At 33.2% G+C, this 16,503-nt stretch overlaps 1 protein-coding gene across 1 annotated transcript; it reads right to left on the reverse strand.

Moving 5' to 3' along the window:
* Positions 1-5,369: 5,369 nt before the first annotated feature.
* LOC108745185 (lipopolysaccharide-induced tumor necrosis factor-alpha factor) lies at positions 5,370-15,945 on the reverse strand. The gene is made up of 4 exons (XM_018481308.2): positions 15,771-15,945; positions 7,398-7,493; positions 7,141-7,297; positions 5,370-6,181 (listed from the first exon to the last, which is right to left on the reverse strand). Exons 1-4 carry the CDS (start codon positions 15,799-15,801, stop codon positions 6,079-6,081), a joined length of 387 nt encoding a protein of 128 aa, XP_018336810.1. The 5' UTR covers positions 15,802-15,945; the 3' UTR covers positions 5,370-6,078.
* Between the last annotated feature and the right edge of the window lie 558 nt (positions 15,946-16,503).

Consider the following 16,503-nt stretch of genomic DNA (forward strand, 5'->3'; position numbering starts at 1 on the left):
AATTTATAATATCAACTAAAATACCGAGTAAATTTATTTCTTCTGGGATTTTATTTGTACAAATTCGGGTCCAAATTGTAATTTTTATTATTTTCGCTTACAAAGCAACGGGCTGGTGGGAAAAATTGTAAATATCGCTTTAATATTTAGGTAAATTTTCCTCTTTCATTTTCTCCCTCTACTGATATACCACATGAAGAAAACTCGAAGTTTAATTAATAAGATTAATTAATCAATTATTAATAAATATTAATACGTTCATTAATTCTGCAGTTACACAAAAAAATCTATTAACCAACTTAAATTTATCATCATAATAATGTCGTAAGTACTAAGACTGGTTGGACACGGACCTCCACTCTTTCCTATCCTGAGCTAATCTTCGCATTTCCCTAAAACCAGAACATCCCACATCCTTAACTATTTGTGAACAGTAATGCAGGTCTACCTCTACTCTTCCTAACTCCTGTTTCTACCTCTAATGGGTCTCTGACTAGACCTTCATGTCTGAGAAGGTTTCCTACCAACTTATCTCGCCTATTTTTTTATTGACTTCCATAGAGTTCTCTGTTCTCCTATTCTTGCTAATACCTCTTCATTTCTAACCTTCTCTATCCACAATATTCTCATTATTCGCCTGAAACACTATATTTCGAACGCGTCTAACCTTTTCTTTTCCACCGAGCTCACCATCCTTGTTTCGTACACACACAGCGACACGCTCCAAACATTACACCTTTAATAATCTTGTTCAAATTTCTAAATTAACTGTTCGCGAGCATGGTAGTGATTTCTTTTTATTGAAGACAACTCGACCCTACGCTATCCTCTGCTTTATATCCCCACTACTCCTTCCGTCCTGACTTATCTAACTTCCTAGATACGTAATATCAGTCATTTCTTCTAATTTTTCGTCTCCTATCTTTATCTTCGCTCTTTCCTTAAATTAATATGAAGATTACAATATACACAACCGAAAACTTCTGATATAAACAACTGATGATATTATTAATTACTGATATTAATGATACTGGTACCAATGATACTGATACTAATGATACTAACACTAATGATACTGACAGTACTCATAATTAATGTAATAGCAGTGTCTTTTTGTATTCTTTCCGCAATTTCGTATCAACCGTCTATGTTATATCACCTCCTTGTAGCTTTAGTGGTAAATTACTTGTGCGTAAAATCAGAGGATCCGGGTTCGATTCCCGACAAGAGAGTAACAGTGGTAACAATTTTTCCTGATTACTTTGAGGTTTTCTGCAGTGGATTCACTAATACATATCGGTTCTGATAATATATTAGTGATGATTTCTCATCTGGCAGAATTTTGGTGGACCAATGCTGTTACTTCCTGTTATAATAGTTTCCACCAAATTATTTAATATTTATAATAATTATTACTTTCTTTCAACGATTTCAACTGTTTTGGCGAAGATCCGTTGGCAAAAAGTTGCGATTTTTTGAACGGCCATTTGAACAAGACTTAATGATTGTTTNATTCATAAGAATATTACATTCACGTAAATATTAAAAAAGTCGTACCTATCAAAAAGTTTAAGAAACGCTGAGCTAGAGGCCTGAAACGTGAAACAGCTCAGAACTGTCTGACAATGCAATATTAAATTATTAACTTGCTGTTATACTTTGTTTAGTTTCTCTAGCGATGTGACCTTTAGTTTGACCGGTGCAAAGTAGAAAAGAACAGCACTATGCCAGAAAAGAAAGGAAACAACTCTCAGCCAAACTCTTAACCGGTGAGGAGCGTATAATCCATACAGTACTGCACGGAAAAGTTGACCGTTTCATCCACTAAAATTGCATTGCTCAAATGTGCTGTTATTGGTACCAATTAATACTGAAAGTATCAACGAAATGTTTATTTATATTAAGAAACATATTAATGGCTTTAACGATTGTTTTCGACCACCACTACTATTCATGATTAAACAAAACTTTTGGCAGGTACTGTACGAAAAGGTATGTTTAATGAACAAGAGTCGAGAGTATAATGAGCTTTTTTCTCCCTACCTACGATTTTGCCAGCGCGCATCCAAGACATTGGCAGGGGAAATCGCTAGAGAAAGTAAACGAAGTATAATTATATTAAAATCGTAAACTCACGCTATAAGTACCATATGTGTTTGATATTTGTAATTTTATCACTATACTTAAAATTGATTGAAAAATTTCCTACCTACATAACAGGCTAAAAAGCAAAAAGTAATAATTTAAATAATAAACAAATCAATATACCTACCACATTTTTAAAACGAGATAAAATGTATAAAATAAGTTTTTCTATTTCATGTTCCTTATGGACTCGTAGCTCCATAATTGTCAATTATTAATAGCTATGAAAATAGTTGTTGTAAAACTAAAAACTTGGAGCGCATGCAATGTTGCCACGTCTTTCGTTTTAAATTTTGCAAGTATTTTTAAAACTATCTGTATAAAGTCAGAAACCCGTTTAATCGTAAGGCTAACGTTAGAAGAGATTATTTTAAACTTTTTAATAGGTTTAAATTACTATTCTAATGTAAGATCAACCTCAACGCCTAAATTTAATTAACTATTCAAGGTGTTCAAAATGGCAATACTGTTAATTAAGGGTTCAATCCAAAAAATTATAGGAAAAAGTTGTTCAGAATTACAAAACATATACAGAAGCATGCAAATGATAGAAAAAGATTGCAACGACAAGGGTATTGGACGGAAAAGTTTTAGGGGCGCAAAAATTTAAAACACCTGGCTTTTATCAACTGTGTATTCGCCAGATTAGCGCATTTAAAAAAACTTTTTTTTAGTTGCTAACTAAAATATGGGTCTTGGAGCATACGTAAAAAAATCAGAAAACAACCAATTCGTTCGTTGACTTTCAGCACAATGAATTATAGGTGTGTGTTATATCCTGATTTTATTACGTGAGAGATAAATTTACTTTCCCGAAATAATCCTGGTAATTACCGTGGAGATAGTCACGGACAGATTAGTCGATAAGCTGCAACATCTAGTCAGAGACATATTAGAGGCAGAAACAGGGGTTCAGAGGAGTAGAGGTAGACCTAGATTACATTACTGCTTGCAAATAGTTAAAGATGTGGGTTGTTCTAGTTTTAGGGAAATGCGAAGTTTAGCTCAGGATAGGAAAGTGTGGTGGTGCATGTCCAACCAGTCTTAGGACTGACGACGACCTCATGATGATGATGAATCACATAATATTCATACGTCATGAAACGTTTATGTCTAAAGGAGTAACGATACGTCGAGCCAGTAATGCTTTTACGCGCGAACACTTTATGTAATCCTTAAATCTCTAAGATAGACTGAAACTATCAAATTATGCAAATCCCAAATCCACTTTTTAGCAGTAGATAGGAAATATTACCTAATTTCAAAAAAAAATGGGAAATATCATTCAGGTTCCGGAAAAACTTATTGGCGAAGGTTTTGAATCAATACTTTACTTTGCTTTTGGAAATATTAAGTTCTGAAGAAATCGTCAACAGAGAAATAATATAACATACAAAAATAATTATTCTACAATAATTAATGAAACAGTAATTATATAATAAACATCCAGGTAAGACATAAATCTATTACGGTATAGATTTGCAGAAACCCGAAGAACTTGAGCAACTACCACCTAAATAGTGTTGGAACAAAAGGTTTTCGTCGTACATATGTACCTATATGTATTGAAAAATGTCACTTATATTTATTTGGAAGGACACCGCGGATCTTATTTCCACGATACCTGAAAGGAGGCTGAAGAGGTCTGCCTTACTTTCTGGCGTAGTCCGCCCACCCAACAGCATTAGTATCTGGTGGAAATGTGTTGTTGAGGGTTGTTTCATTTTTTTTTTAACAGTTCGAATTCGAATTCTAATTACGCGTCGACAGAAGGTGAATTAAAAAGAACGAAAGAAGCGATAGTGTCCAATATTTAAGTGAACGAGTAGTTTATTAATAATAGTCGTATTATTTAGAGTAATTCGTTAAATAAAGGAGTTAGTAGAGCGAAAGGTGTTGAATTACGCGACCATATTAAAAGCGCTGTTCCAATCGTTTAAACAATCGACCAATCACATTATAATTTTAATGAAAATTCATATTTATTTTTAATTTTCCCACTGTTATTATAATTTGTTGACGGATATTCACCGAGTAAATGCATCTTTGTTTCTTCAGTTAATGGCAACAAATTTGATTGCTAGATTACCCAAGAAAATTTCTTTTACTGATCGAGGGGTAATTAATAATTACGTATGCACCAAGAGCATAAATGAACATGCACTCTAAGATATTTTCTTTACTTTTTCTGCCTACAGATGCATGTTGCTAGTGTGATTTCGTCACCCCAAAACGTTTGGATTATAAGAAACTTAAAATGTGATACACCCTTGATCCATGCAGAAAATAAACTGCTTACGCTTTTAATAGTTTTGAAATAAAACAATTCATGAAAAGCATTTTCTAACTCTTTACAATTACTTAATGCAATTCGATTCTCCTAATAAATTTTCTTCTTTTAAACTAACACAAAAACCCGGACGGTATACAAAACCACAACGGTAAATAATAACACAATGACGTAAAAACGCACCAATACATTTCATATTTACAAGTTTTACTATAACCATATACACGCTTTGTATATCTATTATCTATGACTATAACTGTATATTATATATAAAAGAAATTATAAGTGCTGTCAGCACAGGGCAATTCAGTATTACGAAGTTAGTATCAGCAATTCCTTATGCTGAAGTGTGCGATGTGTTGCATACCTATTTACAGTTTCTTTAAATTTAGTGTTTCAAACAATTTTTAAGACAAAGTAAGTGATTAAACAAATTGTTCACAACAGTAAATTACGACCACTCGAAGCAATGGTGCTAACAGTTTCGAGCTCAGAGTGACTGATATGGGGGAAGAACTCGTAAACGTAAAATATTTTATTACTGAAATAGGTATGGCATATTGGTCTCATTTTTAACAACACGTTATTAGTAATGCTTTCAGTAAGGGCATAAGGTATTGAGAAAATGAACACAAATATGAAAATGCATATAATAATTTTAATGTATATAAACGTTTAAAAAATGTTATTTTATATTGTAGATTACACAATGTTTTTATAAATCCGTAAAGATTAAAATACAAGATAAGTATAATATAAGTATATTACGTATGTAGAAACACTTATAAGGAAGCTAGTTCACTACAGCATACCGTATAAAATACTACCAGTCTTTTTATAGCAGGTAAATGAAAAAGAAAATAAAAATAGATATGTATATATGCTAAACTACTTATTACAACTAATTTTCCTATAATATTGATATAGTTTTTAACTCCCGTTCCTTGTATTGTAAACTCATATAAATCCAATGCATATGACTGTCGAATTTGTTTTAGAAAGTTTAGCTAGAAGTGTTTCAGTACCAATTTCAAATTGGTCGATCACCAATGAACAAAAAAAATTTTAACAAAAGACATCATTCATTTAACTATCCTCATTTCCATGAGGAGGGAGAAGTAAAAGAAAAAAATATATCAATATTATTGAAGGCAAATTTTAGTTTCCTTAAACACTGGTCTTGAAATTACTATTATACTGAGGGAGAATTTTAGTTATGAGAAATTGATATACTACCTCCCAGGTGATAAATCGCATTTACTGTTTATCAGAAATATATTTTAACACCAAAAGCGTAGTAATTGTGGAAAAATTAGAAACCACGCGGAAGATAGTAAAATCATTTCTTAATTAGAAGTGAATGCGATTTCTTACTCGGAAGGAATAGATGTTGCCCTTTCATACTCGAAATTTATAGTGCTTTCGGTAGGGGCATGGTAAAAATATACGAACATGTTTGCTTTCCAATATACGATACGGGGTAAGTTGTAATATATTTGGTACAAATACAATTAAAAAATTTTACGAAAAAAAAAACAGCAGTAATAATCTAAAAAACTTATAAACTATAATACCCAATAATATTCATAAGCAACTAAGTTACCAACGTTCCTTATTTGAAAAAAATATGAAATAATAATTCGTTAGTTGGTATATGTTCCCAAGAAAACCTCGCAATTTGGGCAATAGTGATTTTGGTTTCGGCATGAATCCATACAATACGGTAAGCACACACAACACCAACATCTATTAATTAATTAAAAAAAAAAAAAACATTAATGGCTATCATGAGAAAAATCGAGTTGTTTTTAGTTCATACTTGAAGAAAGTGTCACATGATACTTGGAAGAGGCGTGGCTAGGATTTGCAATGAGGGGGGGGGAGATTAAGGTGAAGAAACTCGTTTGCTGTTGAAAATGATCAGCTGTCTTCCGGAAAATTTTTGTCGAGTACAATAAGTAAAGTTGAAACATTTTCATTTTGTTTTATTATATTTAAGTACTTCATTATTGTTTCATCAAATAGTCACTATCGATAGTTTGAACCACAAAATTCTGAAAATTTCAATTACGTAAAATATAGCATATGATGCTTTATTAAAACCAAGAGGTTTGCTAGAATTCAAATTTTTTTTCTTATTAATACTTTTAAAACAATTACAATAATTGTATTCCCTTTTTGCTTCCTTTATTATAAATATTATAGATCAACTAACACGACAAACTTTATATTCTTTTTCTATTCTACCACTACCTTTTATTGCAATATAAAGCGATCCCTCGACACTTCCCACACCCATAAACATCCTATTTTTTTCACATCTCTTTAACTGCCCTAAAAACACAAACGACCTATTCTTTAAAATTTGTTTCAGTCCTGTGCAGGATCCAGGATTTACAGTTTGGTGGGGGAAAGGGGCTGCAGTAAAAAAATTGGAATATTGTCTTTCAACTCATATACAGGGTGTCTCACTAGGTGGTCAATATTTCGGGAACTACTGCGATTTAAATTTTCAAAATTTGTAAAATAATGTTATCGTGTATGTTCTCCTCAATTAAAATGACGGAATGTATGTTGTATATTGCACATCTTATTTTCTATCTACCCTGCAATATTCTCAGAATATCGAGGAAACAAAAAAGCAATTTTTTTGGCCTAATTGTGCACCTTTTTTAATAAAAAAAAAACAGTATATAAATACTTACAAGCCAAGGCAAAGCAGTAATGCAATTAAGTGAGTCTTAGTTGTAGCATTAGAAACTACTTTGCTGCTGATGTGACTGTTGCAGTAAGGACATACCGTCATCTTACTACGCGGTCCAAAAGAACCTTGTGGCGGCCCACTTACAATGATAGTTGCATCTATGGATATAATACGTACAAAATTAAATATATATTTTTTAAATTAAAAGGAATGTAAAACTAAAAATTTTTACTCTTTTGTACTCTTTTCTGTACTTACTGTGCGTTGAGGGTGTTGGAACAAAACCAGGAGGTGGAGGAGCTCCTGCAGTTATGGCGTTGTTGTAAGTTGGCGGATCGTTGACCATTGTTTCGTCTAAACAATGCAAAAAAGAAATTATTAGTAATATCAACAATATTTAAATTATTATGACCCTTTTAAATTATCCTTGTGTACATTATAAACATAACAGGTCAATTGAAAAGTCCCCGGCCTAAAATAGTAAAACACATTTTTTTTGCAAAATTCGTTTTTTTTATTCAACATAATTCCCTTCAAGGGTGATACACTGATTACAGCGATCCTCCAACTTTTCGATACCATTTTTGTAGTACGATTTGTCCTTTGCTTCAAAATAGGCCTCAGTTTCGGCGATCACCTCTTCATTCGACGAAAATTTTTTCCCAACGAGCATTCTTTTGAGATCTGAGAACAGGAAGTAGTCGCTGGGGGCCAGATCTGGAGAATACGGTGGATGCGGAAGCAATTCGAAGCCCAATTCATGAATTTTTGCCATCGTTTTCACTAACTTGTGAGACGGTGCATTGTCTTGGTGAAGCAGGACTTTCTTTTTCTGCAAATGAGGCCGTTTCTCGGCGATTTCGTCCTTCAAAATACAGACGCCATAACCTTGCCAGCCGACTGTTGCGTTTTTGCACGCTTTGGAGCGGGTTCATCGTATGCAGTCCACTCCGATGACTGTCGATTGGACTTCAGAGTGAAATGATGGAGCCATGTTTCATCCATTGTCACATATCGACGCAAAAACTCTGGTTTATTACACGTGATCATCTTCAAAAGCAATATTTTATCAACACGCGAAATTCCTTTTTATCCATTTTTTTCACAATAACAAAAGTTGCTTCACTAAAAATGCTATAATTCACAAACTAATGATCCGACAGCCGTCAAATTTATAGACGCGTCTTTTGAAGGTTAGGACTAACTGAAAATCATATGGATTTAGTTCTAGTGCCGCCATCTATGTGCCAGGCCGGGGACTTTTCAATTGACCCTATATTTACACATTTAAGAAATATTCTTTAACTGTTTACTCAGAAATATCTTTCCTAAAACAAGTTCTTCCCCCTTGAAACTGTTAACACCATTGCTTCGAGTGGTCGAAATTCAATTTTGTGGCTACTCAATGATAGAGAGCAAGAGTTGGACTTTGCCCTGTGCTGACAGCACTCACAATTTCTTTTATATATATTAATAATAACCCTCAATAAAAGTTTTTCCGATTCGGCATTTCGCCCTTAATATAAATTTCTCTGGTTGTAAATATAAAACGTGTCTTGTAACAGGTTAAAAACTACACTTGTCTATCGCAATTTTTGTTCTCTCTTTTGAAATCATATTGCTAGTAAAACGTGAAAACTCAAAAAAATCCCACTACAAGTACCCGTTTGAATAACCCCACTAAGTGGTGGGAAATATTGATTGAATTGAAAAAATGGAAGCTCAGGTTCAGGTTAAAGTTCAAGTTCCTCTTAATTTTTTTACGTTACTATGAATTCATCAAATAAATAAGTGAAGTAAAGAAAGAATTTCTTTTAATCTTGTTATTATGAGAATCTAGGAACCAAATTTCTAACAAAATTATTGAGATTGTGGTAATTGTCCAGAACTGGGGCTCCATGTCAAAATCGATCCAAATTTTTTTTAATCGATTTGCGGTCATTATACATAATAGAATTAGATATTAGAAGGTGGGGGAGACAGTTTTTTATGATTTCATAAATAAAAAAAATTTTTTGAATGATTTTTCAAAATTGCCCCAATTCTGGATAATTACCTGCATTGGTAATAAAAAAACTTGAGACAAGGGTACTGTCGGCCTGTAACGAAGACACGTTCGGTGGCAATAAAAATATAAATAAAAGAAAGGTTTTGAAGTAAAAAGTATAAAAGAGATTTAGAAGGGGTGTTGTAATTTTGGGATAGGTTGCCGGTTCAAGGTAAATTATATGAAAAATGCCGAAGCGAGAGACGATTTATAGAAGGTTATTGTTAATTGAAGTAAATGTAGGCGGTGGTTGTTAAAATTGCAAGAAAGGAATATTTTTTTAAAGGAGGTTGTAAAAGTGAGATTTTTAAAGAGTAACAGAAGAGAACGATTGTAGAAAGAAAAGATATGTTTATAATATTAGATAGGTCTATAACAGATATATCTAATAATTACTATTTATTTTAATTAATATCTAAATTTTTACTCTAAGAATATACCCTTGCAAAATTTTATGTATGTATGTGTCATCTGTCACATCACCCGATATAGTTCTAAAGATTTTAAGCCGTTTCAGTTCTACCCCCGAGCACTAACCTTCTACCTGGTTTATGTTCTATGATCATACTTATGGTATGGTTTGTCTGTGTTACATTTGGTTTCATATTTTATTCAGTAATTGTAGATATTGCCTAAGTTACCTGTATCAGTTCTGAAATTTATTACATTTGGATGTATTCTTATATACAGGGTGGCCCAAAAAGTACGTAATATATTCAGTGCGGCTAAACTGAAAGTTTAATCAAAAACTTTTTCAAACGAAACTTGTTCCCTATTTTAATGCAATATAGTCTGTATTATCGAGATATAATTTACACTATACAGATTGTTTAAACAAATAAAAAATAAGCTTTCGTATAAATGGTAGCCATGTTAAATATGACTCCAAATGAGAAAAGGTTATAGAAAATAAAAAGTTCGCAATATGCTCATTGCAGCCAAACTGTAAGCTTAATCAAAAAAAAATTCAAATAAAACATGTTTCCTAGGTTTTTTTACATTAGTTGACATTGCTGTTTTTGCGTGTTGCAGAAATGAGGTAAATTGTTGTATTGTACAAGTGAGGTGTTATTTGGTGTTGAGGAGATGTGAAGAAAGTGAAAAATGTAATGAGGGGGTGAAGGGGGAAGAGTAGTTCACATTAGAAATGCAGTGGAATGTTGTAAATAAGTGTGGTTATTGCAGGAAAAGTGGTTGGTTAATGTGAGCAATGAGGGGGAAGGGTGAAGAATTATACTTTACGTAATAAAGAATGTATGGCTGGAGAGGAACCAAAATTGTGTTATGAAAATAGCAAAATGTAACATGCAACTTACTTAACGTAAGGGGTATTCCGCAGAAGGGGGGCAACTGCCTGCCAAAAAAAAAAATGCCGTCGCAACCGAAGATCGGGAGCCACCCTACGAAAAATGCTATCGGCAAGATACGACGCTAAATGTTTTCCCACAAGTCCGGCCCTGCACACATGCCTACGCAGTTGCACCCGCGAACGTTCAATGTTTTGCGTGTGTGCACCAGGGCCGTACGTCAACGAATTAAGTTCGTGGTTGACGGTGAGATGGCGGTAGTTATGTTCAGTCAACGAATTGTAACTACGCCAACCATAAGTTATAATTGTCGAACTAGGCAACACATAATTAACAATTATGTTAATTAAAATTTCCGCACATCGGTCCGGCACTGGAGCGAGAAACATTTCTCCCTGATTTGAACCGCGTTCATCCCGTTCGATTCCGCCGAGTACCCATTGTCCGCGAAGAAGATGACCCCGGTTGTATTTCCGCTTTCCCAACTTAGCCTCGTTAATTTTCACTATCTTCCCGGTTCATCTAATTTTTCCGATCGGTGTTGTACCCTGTCGATCAGAACCTCCCTTATAAACGAGAACCAATCCACCACAGTTTTCGATGAAAGACTAGTTTCTCGATGGGCGTAATGGACTCGGGGATGTTAGATTGCATATGAATTCCAAAACTCGAATTTAGTTAACGACACTCAACGTTGGATATTAAAAACTTAACAAATATATTTAGAATACGAAGATTTTGACTCAAAAGTACAAAACTTCAAAACTAAGATAATTGTAAGAGCAGTTATATAGTATGTTTACTGTTGAACAACTTAAATCGCAGTCATACAAAAACTAGGTGTTACTTACTAACTACAAAATTTTAGAGGGGGTTGACAAATCAGAGCATCATTCGACCCTAGTTACAAGAACCGTCCCCTTGCAGGTAGCGGACAGTATCATAAAAATTAATATTCAGGAATTTTGAAAGTCAGTGACAATTTCTAGGTATATAGATAACTCGTTTCAAGATAAATTATTGAAACATACAAATATTAAAATGATGGAATGAAATAAATATCTAAATTGCATTACTTAAATATTATTAAATCTAATGGTACATATGATGATGATTGATGAATACTGAAAATAATATGTACAACAATTAAATCTTACTTAACTGGGGGCATTTCAGGAAAGATAAATGGATACCAACGTGCACGCCTAGACAATGGGTATTCGACACAGGCGTCGACAGTCGTATCGCCACTATTTCCCAACTTCTTTTAATTACAATCTTTTATTGCAATTAGGGCACAGGGTATGGCAGAACACAACTCCGTATTTGATTAAAAATACAACTAACACATTTTTTTGGTCAAGTAGTCGCGTAAATTGAGCGTCTGTCAATTGATACTTCTGGCATATACTTAAACCGTACGATTGAACCGTTGAAAGGGAAGGACCTGTATAAAAATCAATCATTGTTGGAATGAACCGCACGCAAACATTTAGAAAATAGGGCAAATAACAAACAAGGAACTGATGCGTAAAAACGCATAACCAGCTTAAATACTTCCTCCATCCCCTTCTTACGTACAAGTTCTAATAATTACTGCGCCATTTGTAGTATTTTCTAAAACGCACTGTTAAAACAGCAGGTAAGGGTTGGTCTGTGTTCTGTCGGAGCTGCCTGCGACGCGCTGATGAGATCCAAAAAGATCGAAATCGCGATCCGCGTCTGGCAGTTTCGACAAAATACAGACCACTTCGAATTATTTTATTCGATTAAGCTAACGTGCCTATCACGTTGAGGTTGGCTACGCGGGGATTCGTTTTCAGCAAGTAGATATCCACACAAGTGGACCTTGTTCTAGCATACGTAATTCTAAAATGTAGCATCGTGTTACAGATGGCGTTTACTGCGCCATTTGTAGTATTTTCTAATAACCAATAGAACGTTTACGTTTTTTTAGTTTATAGTATATGACCATGTCTTTTAAGTAAGACTTGCAAATTCGTCGGGTCAATGTATGGCACCAACAATTAGGGGTGCGCAAACACACATGCTAAATTGTATAAGTTATGTATTTTTTTCCAGGGTGGCGGTCAATTAATTATTGGAGTTCATTAACAAAAATGAACCCGTTATGTTTATTTAATAGACTAAATTTATATCCAATTCATAATGATGTATAGATGATTAGTCTAAGCTCTTGAAATTCGAACGTGACAAAATCTCGAGTGTCACAAACTAACAAAGCTAATGCTAGAAAAATTTACTGAAGAAATGTATTAGTTAGTTAAAACTGTGAGACCGTTCGATTAAGTCGTTTTCAAAACTTAGAATAAAATTACTCCAACTCTATCAAGTTGTTTTATTTATCACCTGAAAATAAGAACTCTGCCAATATTAATTACACAACTATATGTTTTTGTAACGTTTCGGTTTATTTGACCATCAATAAATTTCGATCTCGACTTACTGATCTCCAGAATGTCAATAGCTTGCACCAATTTAACTCCGAACTTCAGACAGATAGTCCGCAACAAAAAATGTAATTTTTCTCATCGATATGTAAAAAAATACCCCTATAATTTAATTAATTTCAGAAAAAGGCGACAGTCTTACATGCAATTTCTACGTTCCACAGAAGATGGGGTAGATTACACAAATCATTATTAAAATAAGGCAGTTAAATGTATAGGAACAATTTATTCGATAAATTGCAGAGGGTAAGTGAAATTAAATGTGTTGAGGTGAATTCTAAGTACTTAGAGTAAAGGAAGAGTTACATATTCATATTAATTTCAACTTTCTAGTTTCTTGTTCAAATTTAGTTCAACATGGTGGTTGTAAACGGAGTAAAGGGGTGTGGGTGTACCAAAAAATGTGAGGCGAGGATAGTTGGGAACTTGGGAGAATTTTGGAACAATTTGCTTTGAGTTCTCATGCGTTAAAAGTGTTAAGTAGAATTACACAGAGAATGATGAAAAATAGGGAACAGAAATTTCGGGGAACGACTAAGAAATAGAGAAGCGCGTGAGGCCATATTTAAGCTATTGGTTGAGAAAACAATAGAAAAAAGGGTGTAAGAGTTTAAAATCTTTAACGACACGTACTTTATCGACATTTTTTAAAGGATGTAAAATGTCCAGGGTATGAGACTTAAAATATGAGGGGCAAAAATTGCGTACTTTTTTTTTAAAGAAAATAGAAGTAATTTCATTTTTACCATTGTTACTAAGGCTTCTTTATGAAATAAATAATGCTGAAATTTCCAATTAATTAGAAATGTATTAAATTACACAGACTTCTTTGCGAAACAGTAAAGGGACAGGCCAGGGTAGATACATTTTTCAAGGTTAACATGCAATTATAGCTAAACAATATTAATTAAGGTATTGAAATTTACTGGCAACAAAGTAAACGNTTCTAATTAATTAGAAATGTATTAAATTACACAGACTTCTTTGCGAAACAGTAAAGGGACAGGCCAGGGTAGATACATTTTTCAAGGTTAACATGCAATTATAGCTAAACAATATTAATTAAGGTATTGAAATTTACTGGCAACAAAGTAAACGTTGTTTATCATTATGTATGTTCGTCATTTTCAACCAATATATGGTTTTTTCATTTAGACACCATTAGTACCTCTTAACGTAGAATCTCCCATATATATATATATATATAAAAACGTCTACAATACAACAATTTCCATTATTTCTCTATTCTCTTTATAATAAAGTACGGGTGGCAACCCTAGATATAAGTAACCTTATAAGATTTTATAATGACCTAATATCAGATTAGCATGCCTGACCGAGCTTGTTTTAACAAAGAGATGAGTTTTAGTTTAACGTTACAATATATTTTAAAAGTCGTCGTGAATTTTTACATGTAATAAAAATAAAGCTCCCGGAAGAACTTTCAACGTGTTTTATTTTATCCCAACAGCAACGTGTATAATGCAACAATTTACCTCATTCATGCAAAAACCACGCAAAAATAGCAATGTCAACTAATGACTATGGATGTTCTTGAAGTTGTTTTTCTTTGGTAATCAGCACGACGATAAAGCCATGTGTAATAATAATATGTATAAGCTTTCATTTACTGTGAAATCTAATACCTAGTCGCGAAAGAGAGCATTGTTCAACAGTTATTACTTCTCGATATGAATTATAAAAACCAAACGCACTGGTGAAAATTATATTGTACAATATATTTATAGGAATATAATCTTATTGGCATAAGATTACGAATATTTCTATTCTAAATATTCATCTTACATTTTATCACATTAAATTATATATGTACCCAAGCTTGTGACAATGTATTTCTTTATAACTTATCAACTTTTTGATAAACGCATACTATTTATCTTATCGATCAAATAACTTTTACAGAATTGAAATAAAACGGGCGCAAAAATACCTACAAATGGATTAATACACCAACTAAGTAGATCCTTGTTAGCCGTAATCATAAGGTCATCAGTCCAAAGACTGGTTGGACACGTACCTCCACTCTTTCATATCCTTAGCTAAACTTCGCATTTCCCTAAAACTAGAATAACCCACATTCTTAACTATTTGCGAACAGTAATCCAGTCTAGGTCTACTTCTACCCCTCTTAACTCCTGTTTCTGCCTCTAATATGTCTGACTAGACCTTCATGCTTGAGAAGGTGGTCCTACCAACTCATCTCGCCTATTTTATAATAAAAAAATATTAATCGATAAGCTGATTAAAATCTACTCCATTTATCTGTATTGTCTTTATAATTTATTAATTTGATGCCACTTATTACAGTATTGCCAAAAAAAAAACAGGCTATATGTTTAGATAATGGTAAATTTATACTACCTTTTATTAAACATATCTTTTTTATTCCATCCCCGTTTATCTGTGCTATCGTTATAATTTCGAACCACTTATTATTTATTTTGTATCCTATCCAATCTTTAAACAAAATCCGTACTTTTATGCGTTGAAAAAGGAATTTTTTTTGTTAGTACCATACACATGCAATGAATCTATAATTAATATCACAAATGCCTTAANCCTTTATTTTTTTTCCTTTTTCTTAAAATAACAAAATTAATGAAACTCTTACTAATTAGAAAAATAATTAGACTGTATATTCGAAAAGACTATCAGAATGAATCCTCAAAAAGCACCAAACCCCTTTCGATAGCGTTGGCCTCGAAACTCCAGACTGTTTATGTTTATCTTTCAATGATTGCTGTTTGATTATATTTATAATAAAAACATTAAGGAATAAACATACCTTGGTGACCAAGTCGTAAATACTTTGTCATTGAAGTGATATATTCTTTAATTATTCCGAAAGTGGTGAACTTTTTTATTTATCTTCCACTTTTGTAGCCAATTCTAAAGAAACAGAGAATCACTTCACGTGCCACTCAAACGACTAGCCACAAATTCCCCTGTATAATGCATATGTGTTCACTCCCATTTACAACTTCGTCCCCATTCGTACGGATAATTTGTCAACCAACCAAGTTCAAATATTCTTTCAAGCGCCAGAATTCACATACCAATCAAATTCAAATGTCTGCAAAAAATCTCTTTCGAAAGTTAAATGTGCTTCAAGCTTTTTACAGGTGTGGATCGCAGGTCGCCCCACGCCAGGGACGGATTAAGGCAATTCCCATTATGCAGGGTGTTGCATCTATGACGGTTTCGTCCATATACATCTAAAAATAGGGTTATAAAAATAGTCTGGAATCATATGGTGCATATCCAGAAAATATATTCAGTTATACAAGGATGGCTTGTTTAGTCGCTTGCACTTCCACGCAATTTTGCCATTTTAGGTTATGTAGCTTTGGCCTGCAATTAAATACTTTTTTGAGAAATGCATTTTGTATTTTATTCAAAATACTTTTCCAAACGTACTGTCTATTTATAAAATGAAAAATACATTTTTGCCATTTAAAGTTTTGCTAGTATCACTGATCAAACATTATATAAAATGATGAATAAAAGTTGCTCGCATT

This window comes from Agrilus planipennis, unplaced genomic scaffold (assembly GCF_000699045.2).
Source record: "Agrilus planipennis isolate EAB-ADULT unplaced genomic scaffold, Apla_2.0 scaffold4, whole genome shotgun sequence".
Taxonomy (NCBI): domain Eukaryota; kingdom Metazoa; phylum Arthropoda; class Insecta; order Coleoptera; family Buprestidae; genus Agrilus; species Agrilus planipennis.

Excerpts from the sequence above, each read along its gene's own strand:
- LOC108745185 (XM_018481308.2), bottom strand. The coding sequence starts at position 15,801 with ATGACAAAGTATTTACGACTTGGTCACCAAG. Across the intron at positions 7,494-15,770 it reads TTTACGACTTGGTCACCAAG|ACGAAACAATGGTCAACGAT; the intron begins GTATGTTTATTC and ends TGCATTGTTTAG. Across the intron at positions 6,182-7,140 it reads TTACTGCTTTGCCTTGGCTT|ATGTTGGTGTTGTGTGTGCT; the intron begins GTAAGTATTTAT and ends ATTAATTAATAG.